Raw genomic sequence first — 16,660 nt, forward strand, 5'->3', positions numbered from 1 at the left:
TTGCTGAAGCCAAACTTACAGTATAAAAGTACAGATATAATGGGTGATCAGAAATGGTATCACTTGGTCTTTAGAGAGTCTGAATGCTGCAGAACAAAAAGACATCCTTTGCACATCCTTTTAACCAATAGACTCAGGTCTGTACTTTGGACATCCACAGGCTGGTTTTGGAGGAGCTGAGGATGAAAACGCTGTCACATTTTTACAGTTCATCAGTTCAGCTTAGTGGCTGTGTTTAATAACTGGTGTACATGCAAGCAAGAGTTGAGAGTTCTTGTAACTTAGTCATTTGCGTCACTTTAATAATGGATATTAATTATTAATAAGCACAAAGTATTTTATTTAATAAATGAATGAATGAATAACCTCAGAATGTTTTGTTGAATACTTTTTCATTCCACATGGGAATGCTTAATATAAAAGATCCAATTTGCTCAGATTTTTTAAGGCACCTTCTGCAGGCACTGTTTTTCTAAACACAAATGATTTTTCTGTACCTTAACTAGAAAGCATACTAATTTTTTCCCCCCAAAGGCCCCTACATTACATTTTTTCACTTTTATTAAAGAGAACATACAGCATTGTCGCCAGGGAAATTTTACTAAACTAAACTGTGTTCTTGTAATTACGTCTCATTTAATTCATTCTATTGATTGTAATGTTACAGATGACGATACTAATCAATTCAATTCAAGAGCTTTATTGTCATATGTACTGGTACAATGAAATTCTTACTTTGTGGTGATAAAGTGTCCGTGTAAAGTCTAGTGTTTAAATTGTCCATGATTATCCGTTATGAGTGCATGATGGTTCAGCAGGTAAAGTGCAGAGTGCCACTGAACAGACTGAACTGACCCTGATGATACAGGTGGAAGTGGCAGTGGGTTTGGACTATTTATCAATCTAATGGTCTGGTGATATAAACTGTTCTGGAGTCTGGATGTTCTGGCCGCAGTGCGCCGGTACCGCTTGCTAGACTTCATTAAGGTGAGGAAATTGTGGATGGGATGGGTGGTGTCCTTGATGATGTTTCAAGCCCATTTCCTTTTATTGTAGATGTCATGCAGTGAGGGGAGATCTGTCCCTGGGATTTTCCGGATCAGCTTGATCACCCTCTGTAATGCCTTTCTGTCGTGTCAGATTCGTAGCATCTGAAATGGATTTAGTAAGGAATATAATTCTGTAAATCAGAGACTCATGTAAATAACGCAGTATCATGAATCTAAGCAGTGTTTCTGCCACTACTGTTTACTAGTTAGCCCTAGTGAATTCTTCTAAACTACTGGATCAGACATGATACAATACGAAGGGTTGAACTGGTAATGATTCAGATATCGATTATGGATGATAGGGAATACAATCTAAATGTGAACTCTAATTTGAAGGTAAATTGTTTAGGATTATTTTAGTAGGACTGAGTAAATGGACACATCATTTGATCTATCAGGTGGTTGTTATTTGGACCCTATGTCTTCTCTGCAGAATCTCAGAAGTAGAAGTTTACTTACAATGGTGATGAATCTATCGTCTGGAGTTTTCCCCACATATTTGAGTGCAACCTGTTCAGATATAAAACACATCAACATTCTTATTGTAAAACATGAACAGAGCATATACAATTCATAATTTGTACACAGTTATGATCAGAAATAAAATGAAACTATTTCATTGGGGAATAAGGCTTCAGACTTGCTTAGCCTCATACTCCCATTCTGGGAAAAATTAGACCAATTTTCAGCATTTGGTGAAGATTAAATAAATCACAGTGATATCAATTACATTGTTCAGTTACTAAACAGTTCCCTGCAAAAACTATGTTTTTTCATTCTGCTGTTCTGACATAGCGTTTTCCTTTGCCCCAAATAATCAGGCAAGTGTTATTGCTTAACCCTGTGATTGTACCTCAGGGACATTGATCATTTTTAATGCTTTACAATTCCTGCATTTTGTTACTAAGTGTAAATGACCTGTAGATGTCGTGTGCAGTCATATGACCTGCTTGCCATCAGCATTACAGACTCCTGCACAGACTGTCCCGAAGCCTCCCGAAACAATTCAACTGACACATAATTCTACACATAACTTCTGTGCAAAATCTCAGAAGTGAAGGAAGTTGTGACATTAATACAGTGCGCACACACACACACACACACACACACACCTGTTAGAAATGAACAGCTAATATATTTTAAATTGATGTATATAGTATTTTACCTGTACTACTTTTTACTGACACATACCTCTGTGACTACTGTAACTTCACGAATAAAAAAGTGATACAAGCTGATTAAATGGTTCATATCATGAGATATGAGTTCATAGAGTTCACTGCATGTGAGAGTTAAATGTAAATTACTGTAAACTAACTCAAACATTCTGAGTGGCTACAAGCGTCGTCTTTAAAAGAAATTCCCAAGAGGAGGATTATCCAGCGAGAATTACTTCATATTTGGATTTACAAGCATGGACAGTGACAAGGCCAAACAAAAACAAAAACAAAAGGTTGAGAAACATTTCACTGAAAAATGTCTGAAATATAAAATTACCAGAATGACAGCCGACTTCTGAGGGTCAAGGCTGGTGCTCCGGAGCTGGATATTTATCTCAGTGACCTGAATAAAGCACAAAGATTAAAATTTGCTGTTTCAACCAAAAGCATCTAAAGAATACACTAAAAATAACAGAAATATAAAATTACCAGGGCATCAGCTGACATCTGAGGGTCGTGTTCAGAGCAAAGGAGCTGGACGCTTGGATCAGTGACCTTAATACACACACACACACACACACCAGTTAAAAATGAAAAACTAATACATTTGATATTGTAGTATATAATATATTAATCCTAGTCCTTTTTTCCTGACACATACCTCGGTGGTCTCGGCTTCCTCCACATCATCAACAACAGATCCTGGAAAACATTTGACACATTTAACCACATCAGTATGTCACGGAGATGACAAATTTCATCAGTGGAAACTGACATTCATGTAGGAAAGAAAATATTTCAAGAAGACACTCTCTCATCCCCTTCATGTCTTTAATCAGAGTGTTATATTAGTGATCAGTAAGGAGAAACGAGTCTTATTGAAGAGGAAGGGAAATAAAAAGGCGAGTTGGTGAGGGACTGACTCTTTACAGCTGCTACAATGATGCGCTAACAGGAACTCACTCATTACCACAACATTCACTCTAACTATTAACACATCAGAAGAAACAATGCCGAGACCAAGAAGAGAAATAAAACACTTCAACGAGAATAATAATAATAATAATAATAATAATAATAATAATAATAATAATAATCCCGGTGCTAACAGTAACTCCGCTTCATGTCAGGCTTCGTGACTCCGCCCTGAACTTGATTATTTTTCTAAAACTTCAAGACTATTTCTAAAAGTCTAAAAGTCATGATGTGGTGCCTCGAAATGTTTTAATCCACACAATAATCACTTTTATACTTTAAAATGCTCTTGATATGAGCCATGTAGCATCGCCGGCTAATGTTAGCTCAGTCACGCGCCTTAGCTTTCGGCTAGCTCTGTTAGCTAAACTACACAGGAGATTTGATCCTGTTTGTCCTCTGTACCGATGAAAGTCATTCATTTTCCACACACACTCTCTTTGTAAGTTCTAAAGCGATTAGAAACACACAGACTAAGTAAAAAGTGAGATTTTCTCACCGTGAGCAGCTTGAAGTTCAGCAGCTTGAAGATCGCTGCTCCTCTTCAGCCAGCGATACGCGCAGTATCCCGCGGAGGTGAGCGCGAGCATCCCGGCGGCGCAGGCCAGGCCCCGGCCTGTCCATCTACCTAGGAAGGGAAGATACTTACCTAAATCCATCATTTCTCTCCAAGAAAATCTGCTGTTTATCCTTGAAATATCTCCAGGTAATCCGCAGTGTCGCTGTCTCCGTCGTTTTCTTTTGAAATCTCTTTTAAAAGCCTTCTAGATGACGCAAGCACGCGCTCTGGACATTTAAATGAAAACCACAAAAAGGGGCGGGACTTTCAAAAAACAACAACATGGCGCGTTATATTCTTAATATTTTATTTAAGCATTAATTAAGGTTATAATGCATGGTGATTATGTTTCAATAAAATCTGATAATAAATGTTTAATAAATACACTTTCCTGTCATAACAGCTTGTCATATTCACTTATATCAGGAAGCAATAGAGGGCGCCGCTGTGATTTGTATACAGACACGTCAGTTCTTCCGCCATGTTGGAAAGGTCGGCGTTCTGTTGGGAACCAGCGGAGGTTTTATATGCAGTATATGGTCGACCCTCAAAAAATCATGCTGTAACTCGCATGCTGTAAGTTGTAACTTCCCTTAACAACTTGGTTTTAATTACAGCAGGCTTTTTCTGCTTAGTTATTTTAGCTGTCAGACTTCTCAGAGGCCTGAGCCCAACCACTAAGAACAACACCTAAACTCAATCATTTGAAGGGGTGTCCCAAAACTTTTGGCAATATTGTGTATTTCAAACAGAAAGAGTGAGCTCAGCTTCCCAAAAAGAAAGCTGCATGTTTAATGTAACTTAATTCCACAATATATTTTTTTAAATCTTCATTTAAATAGTTTAAAGTAGCTCCCAGAAGAGCTGGTAAACAATAGTCAAATGCCATTGCACAATCATATTTCATATGCGACTGCACCTTTCATTTTCATTTTTGGCCTAGGATGATTTTTCTGTCATTTTCATACTAATGTCTGGCAACCGTTCAATCCAGCAAATGAGTAATAGCCAGAAATGAACTTGATCTTGTATAATAGTTTCAAACATATGGATATTTTAAATGTCCAACACACAGGAGAGAATATACATCTATAGTATACATTTATTTCATATTTCAACATATTTCATTTTATCTTCAGTACTGAGCAAGAGTGTTAAAATTGAATACAATATATAAATAATAATAAACCTACAAATCTTGTTAAGTATGTTTACAAAATGTCTTAAGAATCAGTGGGATAAGGTGGACTAGGAAATTTAGAGTATTACTAATTATTTCAATCAATATGGAAATCAATATTAGTTAAGATATATTAAGGGAATATTTAGAAGAATCCAGTAAAAATCAGCAAGTGCTAACAGGTAAGTCAGAGAGAATGAAAATATTTTGGTTCTTTGACCTCCATGAATCCACAGCTTCGGAAAATGTGGGTTTGTCATGTGACTATAGCAAGTATGTGTTTTTGTACTGATGTCTAAGGGGAAGTATCACTGTGTGTCACGGGCGCAGTAATAAACTGCAGTGTCTTCTGTCCTCATGCTGTTCATCTGCAGATACACCTGCTTCTTACTGTTGTCTCTGGAGATGGTGAAGCGGCCCTGAACAGCGCTGGAGTAATATATGCTACTACTGCCACTTGAGATGTATGCAACCCATTCTAGTCCTTTTCCAGGCGCCTGTCTGATCCAAGCCATATCATAGCTACTACTAAATCCAGAGGCTGTGCAGGTCAGTTTATGAGACTGATCAGGTTTGATGATCACTGGATCAGACTGGATCAGTGTCTGACTGCAGGAATCTGCAAGAACACACAAAGATAAGTGTTAAAGTTAAAAAAATGTATGAAAGATCTTTAAAATGTTTCTCAATATGAAATAAATAATAATACTAACATCGAATGAAGATTGCTAGAGTAAAGTAACTCAAAACACTGCCTAGTCCCATCTCAAAGAATTAAAATGATTCCTGCTGCTGTAAATGAACACAAACTGCTGGTATGTTGTTGGGCTGAATGTTTCAGCATAAATGGTTCAAATACAGGATTTCATTTGCATGACACGCCCACTAGAGATATAAAAACATTCACAGAGGAACAGCTGAGATGAGAAAAAGCTTCCTGTAAGATTCTGGGTGTGTTTCATGCTGTCAGGTTCATCACTGCTCTTTACTCATTAGATCTCATGACTTTTTAATCCATCACTGTGTATCACTGTAACACCCAGAAGAATGTTCTGGTTTGTTCAGAATATGTCTTTTTTTATCTGTGTGTCTAATAGAAACTGAATTTAATTAAAGAAATAATTCAGGTCACAAATCAGTAATTTATTTAGTCAGGAGCTAACAACTTGTCTGTTGTTAAATCTTGTGAATTTTGTGTGAATGATGGAATAAAGCATCTGCTTCTCTTTTTTACGTATCCTTTCTGAATAAACCACAAGGAGCAAAACCCTTAATCCAGTAGACTTTGAGAGGATTTCTCTAATATGTTTTAGCCTTCAGTATTTCACATAAACCTATTATATGAAATGTAAATATTTCACACCTGCTAAAGAAATTAAAGCATTCCCTTAATGAATTAATCAGTAAAACTCAAACCTACCAGAGGTTTCACATCATCATGATAATGACTGAGGGATAACGTAGGATAGAATGTATTTTTTTTATTCTGTTTTTATATCATACTACATATCAAGTGTAATTTTTTTTAATATTCAACACAAATATTCCTAAATTATGATAAATGAGATGATTGATAATGAGTCTCATAAAGAATACAGTTTGTGGATTCACTTTTTTCACTTTATTTGTTAAACTCTGCTGCCTCCTTCAATTGTTTCAATTATTGCACCTCACACTGTGAGAACAGACTGTGTGTTAAACACAACACACTGCTGGAAACATGCTGTATTATTCCTGAATCCACTCAGTAAACACTGATTCCAACTGTTGGTTAAAAATCCTGTAAAATGAAGGGATTAATAATAGTTCAAAATGAACACTCTTTCAGTAATGTTTATTTTTTGTTTAAAAATGACTTTGTGTGACTGTGTTTTAAAACACTGCAAACTATTACGACTTTATTACAATAGAAGAAAGTGAAAGTGTGACTGAGATGATTTATTAGTTGCATTGAGAGGATGTGTGTAACATGTCTCATAAGGTTTTTGTAAGAGGAATCCACTATTCTGTCTCACTGTGAGTCACGAGCGCAGTAATACACAGCTGTGTCTTCAGTCTGCATGTTCTGTCCTCCAATTGTTATTGTGTTAGTAGAAGTGTCTCTGGAGATGCTGAACTTATTTTTCAGTTTGTCACTGTAAGCTGTACTCCCACCACTATTGATGAATCCAATCCACTCCAGAGCTTTTCCTGCAGGTTGTCGGATCCAAGCTGTATGATAGCTCGTAACTGAATATGAAACCTTGCAGTGGATGGAGAGACTCTGGCCTGGCTGGACTGTCATGGAAGCAGGCTGAGTCAGTTCCTCACCATGTACATCTGTGGAGGAAAACACATGGTGATATCTCACACAATATCTGCTGCACCTTTATACTGCTTACACCTTTATAACATGGTGTGTGTTGTTTGTACTGGAGTCTTCTCTGTTCTCCAAAGTTTAACAGACACCATCACATCATATAAATAGAGTGAGATCCAGCTCTGATGCTTGGATTTGCTTATCTGCTGATGATGGGAGGAGAATGTATCTGAAATGTATTTAAATCATGAGGAGGAGATTCATCTGATGGAGGATATGTGGGTTTATAATAGAATAGAAGCTTCTTTATCAAATACTTAAATTTCCTTTTCAAAAAACTCAGCATCTCAGTGAAATAGGCAACAAGGAATAAATATTTAATACATCAAAATAATTGTTATGTATGCTTGAGGATCCTGGGATTATGAAAAGTGATATGTGTAAGATATAAATTAATCAAAAGTTTAATGAGGTGTTTATTTGTATAAAATAAGATTATCGATTGTCTCACTTGTTTGACTTCATATGAATTTTCCACAGAAATCAGTGTTTCTATAACTAAGAACCTTATTTACTGATCAATACAAAGCAGGTCAGTAAGATGCTTTATGTAACTGAGTTTAATCTGAGTGTCATGATGCTGGAGTCATAACAGAATGTGAAAAGAGAGATTGCCTAAATGTACAGATGGAAACATATTGAGATGGTTGAGTTTGTACAGACTGCCCTCTAGAGGCACAAAAGACCTGTTTCCAAATGATCCAGATCTAGAAAGAGTCATTTAGGAGAAAAAGATTATCATTTTCTTGCTTTAAAAAAAAGTCTCACATGGAGCAACAATTAAAATGATTAAAGATGGGTTAAAAGAAAGAAAGCGCTCAGATACAGTATCAGTGGTAAAGTAAATCTAGTGGTTTAACCAATATGTTAATTGAGAAATCAACATTAATCACAATGATTATGGTACTGAGCTCAATTTCCTAGCTTTGTGAACAACAGCTTTCATAGTTCTCTGTCTGTGACATTGTGAATTTATGCAATATATATTACATATGTTCAAAGAATAAAAAAATATTACATCAGGATAAATGTCCAGAAACTGGGAGCTTCTCATGTGACTAGAGCAAGTATGTGTTTTTGTACTGATGTCTAAACGGATGTATCCCTGTGTGTTCTTCAGGCGCAGTAATAAACTGCAGTGTCTTCTGTCCTCATGCTGTTCATCTGCAGATACACCTGCTTCTTACTGTTGTCTCTGGAGATGGTGAAGCGGCCCTGAACTGCACTGGAGTAAAACTTTCTAACACTATCATACTCGATAACTGCAACAAATTTCAGTCCTTTTCCAGGCGCCTGTCTGATCCAAGCCATCCAGTAGCTACTAAAGTCTAATCCAGAGGCTGTGCAGGTCAGTTTATGAGACTGATCAGGTTTGATGATCACTGGATCAGACTCGATCAGTGTCTGACTGCAGGAATCTGAAAAAGAAGAATACAAAAAGATAGGTGTTAAGTTATATATATATAAAAGAAAGAAATAATAAAAGAAGATATTTTTGATAAAAGTATGCAACAAATAATAAAACATAAATAATAAAACTTACATTGAATGAACATTGCTAGATTGAAAACACTGCCTAGTCCCATCTCAAAGCAAGGAAAAAAAGGTTTCCTGCTGCTGTAAATGAACACAAACTGCTGGTATGTTGTTGGGCTGAATGTTTCAGCATAAATGGTTCAAATACAGGATTTCATTTGCATGACACGCCCACTAGAGATATAAAAACAGAGGAACAGCTGAGATGAGAAAAAGCTTCCTGTAAGACTCTGGGTGTGTTTCATGCTGTCAGGTTCATCACTGCTCTTTACTCATTAGATCTCATGATTTTTTAATCCATCACTGTGTATCACTGTAACTGAAGCTGAGTGTGTAATAATGAGCAGTTAAAGATGTATTCGTTTACACAAACTGCCCTATCAAAGCAACAGACATCAGTAGCTAACTAGGTCCTGTATTGAGAATAATTTCACATTTCTGCTAAAAGACAAGCAGACCTGGATCCAGGGGCGGACTGGCCATCGGGAGCACCGGGACATTTCCCGGTGGCCTTCTGGCTTGCCGCCGCTAGGAATGAATCTACGGACCGCGAAGTGAAAATGATCACCACGTGACCCAACGTGTAATGGGAGGATTAGTTACAATATTTAATTAAAGAAGTGAATAGTGATGAAGTTTTTGTGCAGCACTGCAGCTTGTCGTGTCACTGTGTGGATCACGAGCGCAGTAATACACAGCTGTGTCTTCAGTCTGCATGTTCTGTCCCCGTAAGGTCACAGTGTTACTGGAAGTGTCTCGAGAGACGACAAACTTGTCTTTAAGTGAATCTTTCTTATAAATATCACCATTATAATAAATGGTGTTGATCCATTCTAAAGCTTTTCCTGCAGGTTGTCGAATCCAATCTGTTCCATAGTGGCTGCTGCTATCAGTGATAGAAGCTCCAGACACTTTACAGGTGATGGTTAAAGTCTCTCCTGGCTTTATAAGCAGTGAGTCTGGCTGGATGAGCTCAGTAGCACAGAACACATCTGTGAAAAGAGAAAAAGAAAAGGTTGACATGTCCAACTGAAAGGATCAGATGAAATAATAAAGCTTCAATCCAAACACTCACAGGGGGCGAGAGCCAGCAGCAGCAGTGGAGCTGAAGCTAACATGTTTGTGTTGAAGGAAGACTAATGAGAAGTGTTTCCTCTCTAGATCAGCACGCTGCTAATATTACAAGAGGAGATGCAGATTTGCATAAACATTCCAGAGAGGCTGTGTTGAGTGCAGCTCTGCAGCTGTTAATCACACTCACACTGTTTTAATCAATATCAATTTAATGTGGAAAATAACTCTTTTTTTTGTTATTATTATTAACGATATGGATTTTTTGTGATGTAATTAAAAGTTTCTGTGATGGTCAGAATGAAAACTGATCTATTTCCAGTTCCCTCAAATTAATCTGAATCTAGGTTAAATACATGAAAATAATAATAATTATATAAGCAATCCTTTATATCATTATCAGTCATGTGTAGGCTGCACTCTAGAGAATTACATTAACAAAGAAATTATTCTCATGTCTACAAATTTCCTGGTTTCTGTTTTTGAGAAGTTGTTAAAATAACAATGTGAATATCTGATTCTATATTTGACTCTGACGTGGTGAAATATTGCAGTGTTTTCTGAACAGCATGAACTACATTTAACATTATAATCAAACCGTTCAATAGAACATGATGTTCATTCTGGTATAGTCTGCCCTCTAGAGGCTTTAACTGATGAATCCAGAGAGAAATAGCTGAGAAGATTCTAGATCAGGTGTTTTTAAATTCTGAAGAAGAATTGTAATCTCTAGTGAGCAGAAGGCAAAGCTGAAATCTAATTGAATCTAATCAAGATTCAAGATTCAAGAAGCTTTATTGTCATTTCAACCACATATAGCTGACGCAGTCCATAGTGAAATGAAACAACGTTTCTCCAGGACCTGGTGCTACATAAACATACAACAACAAAGAGTTCAACACAAAAAAACAACACCACAGAGCTAGGACAGAAGTCTTAGCCATGTAAAGTGCACAGTGTGCAGCTAGGTGCAAACAGAGCATAGACAAGACAGTGCAAAAGACAATAAATACAAGAAAGACAACACAAAAGAACACAGGACACTTAGCGCTGAAAAAAAAGAGAAAAGAACATGTGTAATGGAATGTAAGTGAAATAAAATAAGATAAAATGAAATGATGTAAAAAAATATTGTGCAAAAATACAACAGCAGCGGTTGAGGTAGTACAAATAGAAATAAACATAAATATAACTATAGCAGCGGATGACAGGTTGAGGTAGTGCAATAAGTAATGAACAATATAAATTATGTGTGTGCGTGTGTGCGTCCACACAGTCAAGAGAGACAGTGTATACAGTACATATTGTATACAGTTCAGTCCTGAGTGAATCGAATCGAATCGAAAGCTAGATGGTGAAACTATTTTCTATATTTTTTCTTCTTTCTTGCTCAAAAGTTTAAAATTATCTGCTTCAAAAAATCGAATCAGGAGTGAAGTGAATGCTTAATATAAAAGTTCCAATTTGCACTGTCTCTATAGGTTATCATTTACAAAGGCTCTTTATGTATACATAAGTCATCCAAACTGATACAGTATATCGGGTGTGTTTTTACTGTTGTTATTTAGAGGATTCCTCTGCTCCTAGTTATTTGAGATAGAACTCATGTCTTTTCTTGCTTTCCTGTAAAATGATCCGTCTTGGAGCCAGTTTAACTTCAGTAGAAGTGAGCTGCTGCCCTCAATAAGTGCAATAAATATTTACATGTTACAGAAGTGAGTTTTGTACTGAGTTGAGTGTGTGGAGCTTCTATCACTGATAGCAACATCCACTACAACAACCAGGCTGATTTTTTATATAACAGGATGAATTTGCATAAACATCCTTCAGCTGTTAGATTTCATAGTTTCATGAATCCTTCTCAAATACAAGTGTGCTGCTGCAGATACAGATGATTTTTGATTCCAGGAGTTTGTAGTAATGATGCTGCAGAAAACATTTTGTTTGAACTGCTGAACACTCTGTGTTTCTAAATTCAGGAAATTAATCCATTGTCCTGTAGTGTTCCGGCAGCTGGTATCACAAATAAGAAGAATAAAACAATGAATAGTACAGTATATAGTCACAACTCAAATATATAAAGACATTATAATGTAAATGTGATACTTTACATGGGGATTCTTATTATTAATATTAATAATTTCTAGAAGAGATATAAAGAGGAATAAAGAAGAAGATCTGAGTGCTGAGTGTGAATGGATGTTTATAATAAATGTCACTGGGGTGCAGCTTCCTGCTGAGGGAATATTTACAGCTCATGAGGACGTGCTTGTGTAAGTTTTTGTACAGCTCTGGAGTCTGTTGTGTCAGTGTGAGTCTCGTGCACAGTAATAAACTGCCGTGTCTTCAGCTTTCAGACTCTTCACTTCTAGGTACAGCATGTTTTTACTGGTGTCTTTAGTGATGGAGAACTGGCCCTGCAGTGACTGAGCAAATGTAGTGCCAGTGCCAGTGTCAATGTATCCGATCCACTCCAGTCCTTGTCCTGGTTTCTGACGGATCCAGTTCATGTAGCTGCTTCCCATTGAGAATCCAGAGACAGTACATGAGAGAGTGACCGACTCTCCAGGTCTCTTTACTACAGAAGCAGAGGAGGTCAGGGACTGTCCATAAGAATCTGGAAGAGAAGAGTAGAACTAGGTAATGTTATGTTATAACGATTGTAATGCTAGTAATCATCACATAAAAAAACATAAACTTACATGAAATGAGTAGTAATAAAATACACTGTCCTAAAATCATCTTTCTGTTCTGAAACAGTTCTGCTTCACCCAGATTTAAAGTGTATGGGAGTGTTATCTATCACAGAGCTCACTGGAAACTAGAGCAGCCAAGAACATGCTGTTTATACACGACTCTATTTGAATAGGGAGTGTCCATGACCACTATGGAGGTGTTCAATCCACAACCACATGCTGCTCACTGTATAGCTGAACTATATTATATTTATATATATTTATATAAGTCTGCATTTTGATTTTTCTTTCCAGAAAATTATAGCAAACAGGGTTTAGATGATGGCAAATGGGCTAGATTATGGCCGCCCTTTAACTGACCGCACTATCGCTGCTCTGCATCAGTCAAGTTCTTGTGTTTCTCTGCATGTTTAGTTGCATTGTCACAATTCAAAATGTAATTTATAAAAACAGCAATCTGTATTTCACAAACAAAGCACAATATTTTACATCTGACTTCAGTATATGAATACTTAGGAGTCCTTAACTTGTTACGTGAGCTGACATTTGAGGACTAACAGCTAACTCAACATCTGTGAAGTTGTGTATAGACACATGTACATAAATTAAATAAATTAACAGTTGCCTTAAAAATAATAGCATTGCAGTTGTATGGTAAAGGGGATTTCTGTGACAGCACTAGTTTTTAATCAAATGAATCAGTGGTCAGTTAAGTCATTTATAACCATGTCTTTATGATGGAGGTTGTACTTTACTCTCAGTGTCCAACTCTAAAGTCATCTGAAGAAAAATTTAAGACTGTGAAGATATGTGAAGTTAATAAATTCACATACTTATTAAAATGTTCTTTGGTGCTTAAATTAGTTTGAATTTATTTAAGACTGAATATCTAAGTTAAATTTAGTAAGTAAATGCTGTTTAATTGTGAACTGGTGAGAAAATGTTTTTCAGTCTTAATGTTTTTTTAGTACAAATATGTAGATTATGAAAATATGAGCTCAGTGTATGATTACAGTACACGTGTGTTTTTGTAATGATATTTAAGGAAATGCATCAGTGTGGTCTTCGTGCACAGTAATACACAGCTGTGTCTTCAGTTTGCATGTTCTGTCCTCTCAGAGTCACCGTGCTGCTGGAGGCATCTTTAGAAATACTGAACTTGCTTTTTAGAGACTCTTTATGATACATGGTTCCACCCCCCCAAATGTAGTTTATCCATTCCAGAGTTTTCCCTGCAGGTTGTCGAATCCAACCTGTGGCGTAGCTGTTATCTGTAACTGAGTAACCGGATACTTTACAGCTGAGGGTTAAAGAATCTCCAGGCTTTAACATCACTGAGGTGTCCTGAGTGAGCTCTACTGCACATTCCACATCTGAAAAAAAGAGATGTCACAGTTTCCGTAAAAATGTATGTACAGTAGGTTATAACTGCAGTAATTTACTAGCAGCTCTGAGTTCATTACTGAAGTGAAACTCACAGGATGAAGCTGCCAGCAGCAGCAGAACTGGAAGGAACATCTTTTATCTAAAAGCAGTGCTAAACTCTCCAGAGCCCACAGTGACCGTGGCTGATATTTCTCTATATGTAGCTGTAAGGGGAACATTTTGCATATTCATTTACATATTGTTATGATGGTGTTCTACAGGTTTTGTAGAACAGTGAAAAATGTTCTTTGGTGCTTAAGTTACGTTATATTTATTTAAAACTGAATAAGTAAAGTTAAATTTAGTATGTAAATAACTTTCAACCTCTAAAATTTTTACATAGTTCTCATTCTGTCAAACTGTGAAATATTTCTGTGTTTTAAACATGTAGGGAAAACATTTATATTGAGTGGATCTCATTACACAGAATCCTGAAAGGGTGCAGGAAAGCTACATTGTTTTGTGAGTTGCTTATATTTTTATTGCCTAAATTCATCATAATCTAAAATCAGCATAAATGTCCAGACAATGTTCACATTTTGGTTCTTTGACCTCCATGTCGGGTGCAGTAATAAACTGCAGTGTCTTCTGTCCTCATGCTGTTCATCTGCAGATACACCTGCTTCTTACTGTTGTCTCTGGAGATGCTGAAGTGGCCCTGAACTGCACTGGAGTAATATTTGTTACTACTGTAGATTCTTGCAACAAATTCCAGCCCTTTTCCAGGAGCCTGTCTGATCCAAGACATGTAATAGCTACTAAAGTTAAATCCAGAGGCTGTGCAGGTCAGTTTATGAGACTGATCAGGTTTGATGATCACTGGATCAGACTCGGTCAGTGTCTGACTGCAGGAATCTGCAAGAACACACAGATTGGTGTTAAAGTTAAAAAAGAAAGTAAGAAAAATCCATAAAATATTTATGTTAAATAAATAATAATACTGAAAGAACATTGCTAAAGAAAAGTAACACAAAACACTGCCTAATCCCATCTCAAAGAATTAAAATGATTCCTGCTGCTGTAAATGAACACAAACTGCTGGTATGTTGTTGGGCTGAATGTTTCAGCATAAATGGTTCAAATACAGGATTTCATTTGCATGACACGCCCACTAGAGATATAAAAACATTCACAGAGGAACAGCTGAGATGAGAAAAAGCTTCCTGTAAGACTCTGGGTGTGTTTCATGCTGTCAGGTTCATCACTGCTCTTTACACATTGGCTCTCACTTCTTTAAAGTCCATCACCGTGTATCACTGTAACACTCAGAAGAACATTCAGCTCTGATCAGAACCTGCCTTTTTTCATCTTTGTGTTAATTAAAGAAATTAATTAAAGAAATAATTCAGGTCACAAATCATCACTGATTCATTCAGTCAGGGGCTCATGCCAACAACTTGTCTGTTATTAAATCTTTGTGAATGATGGAATAATTTAAAGCATAGGCTTGTCTTTTTTTCTCATAAGGAGCAAAGCTCTTCATCCAGAAGCCTTTGAGAAGATGTCTCTAGTATGTCTTAGTGACATGAACACATAAATATAAACTGTAAACATTTCACTCATGCAAAAGAAAATGCTACATACTAGGTGTAAATCTCAGGTTATATGTAACATAAATAATCCTAATTTTTGAAACATTTAGACAGTTATTTTTTATAATGAGTCTCATACAGAATGCAGTTCGTGCCTTTTTCTCGACTTTATTTGTTAAACTCTGCTGCCTCCTTCAGTTGTTTCAATTATTGCACCTCACACTGTGAGAACAGACTGTGTGTTAAACACAACACACTGCTGGAAACATGCTGTATTATTCCTGAATCCACTCAGTAAACACTGATTCAACTGTTGGTTAAAAATCCTGTAAAATGAAGGGATTAATAATAGTTCACAATGATTTTATTTAAAAATGATTGTGTGACTGTTTTAAAATGCTGCAAAACCTTACAAATACATTACAATAGAAGAAAGTGAAAGTGTGACTGAGATGATTTATTAGTTGCATTGAGAGGATGTGTGTAACATGTCTCATAAGGTTTTTGTAAGAGGAATCCACTATTCTGTCTCACTGTGAGTCATGAGCGCAGTAATAGTGGGAGACCTCAGTCAGTCTGGATCAGGAACAGCATTTCCAGCACCACCGTGATGAGCACTGGGGCACCTCAGGGCTGAGTGCTCCGTCCACTGCTGTTCACTCTGCTGACACACGACTGTGTAGCAATGCACAGCTCCAACCATATCATCAAGTTCGCTGATGACACGACCATGGTGGGTCTCATCAGCAAGAACGGTGAGTGTGCACACAGAGAGGAGGTACAACATCTAATAGCCTGGTGTAGAGTCCAACAACCTGTCTCTGAATGTTGACAAACCTAAAGAGATGGTTGTTGAGGAGCCACAGAGCATCCATTCTCCACTGAACATTGACAATCCTCTGTGGAATCTGCTGAATTGCTGTTTTTGCACACTGCCACCAACTGCTGCTATTACCTAAGTGTATATATTTTTACAAGTAACCTTTGTTTACAATCCTCTTATTTTTGCTCAGTGTGCTGTATAATATACTAAATATACACTGGTCTATTTTGTGTATCTGTCCTGCAGTGTTTTGTCTTGCACTGTTTGCACTAAGTTGCAAACTACACACTTTACA

The 16,660-nt window shown here is 36.8% G+C and overlaps 1 long non-coding RNA gene and 3 gene segments (V, D, J or C); all 4 read right to left on the minus strand.

Annotated features, from left to right (window-relative positions):
- Positions 1-702: 702 nt before the first annotated feature.
- LOC131363811 (uncharacterized) lies at positions 703-2,613 on the minus strand. Its single transcript, XR_009206379.1, has 3 exons — positions 2,547-2,613; positions 1,509-1,559; positions 703-1,151 (listed from the first exon to the last, which is right to left on the minus strand). It is a non-coding gene; the product is annotated as an uncharacterized LOC131363811 (long non-coding RNA).
- Positions 2,614-2,659: 46 nt separating this feature from the next.
- On the minus strand, positions 2,660-9,936 carry LOC131364675 (Ig heavy chain V region 5A-like). The segment is given in 5 exon segments: positions 2,660-2,671; positions 2,871-2,911; positions 3,684-3,812; positions 9,487-9,810; positions 9,894-9,936. Coding segments are annotated over 5 exon segments (549 nt in total).
- A 2,271-nt stretch (positions 9,937-12,207) lies between these two features.
- LOC131370214 (Ig heavy chain V region 5A-like) lies at positions 12,208-12,631 on the minus strand (the record flags this gene model as incomplete). The annotated part of the segment is given in 2 exon segments: positions 12,208-12,506; positions 12,592-12,631. Coding segments are annotated over 2 exon segments (339 nt in total), but the record flags the coding sequence as incomplete, so codon positions are not given.
- A 1,007-nt stretch (positions 12,632-13,638) lies between these two features.
- Positions 13,639-14,103, minus strand: LOC131364680 (Ig heavy chain V region 5A-like). The segment is given in 2 exon segments: positions 13,639-13,958; positions 14,064-14,103. Coding segments are annotated over 2 exon segments (360 nt in total).
- Positions 14,104-16,660: the final 2,557 nt, after the last annotated feature.

This window comes from Hemibagrus wyckioides, linkage group LG02, assembly GCF_019097595.1.
Source record: "Hemibagrus wyckioides isolate EC202008001 linkage group LG02, SWU_Hwy_1.0, whole genome shotgun sequence".
NCBI classification, from domain to species: domain Eukaryota; kingdom Metazoa; phylum Chordata; class Actinopteri; order Siluriformes; family Bagridae; genus Hemibagrus; species Hemibagrus wyckioides.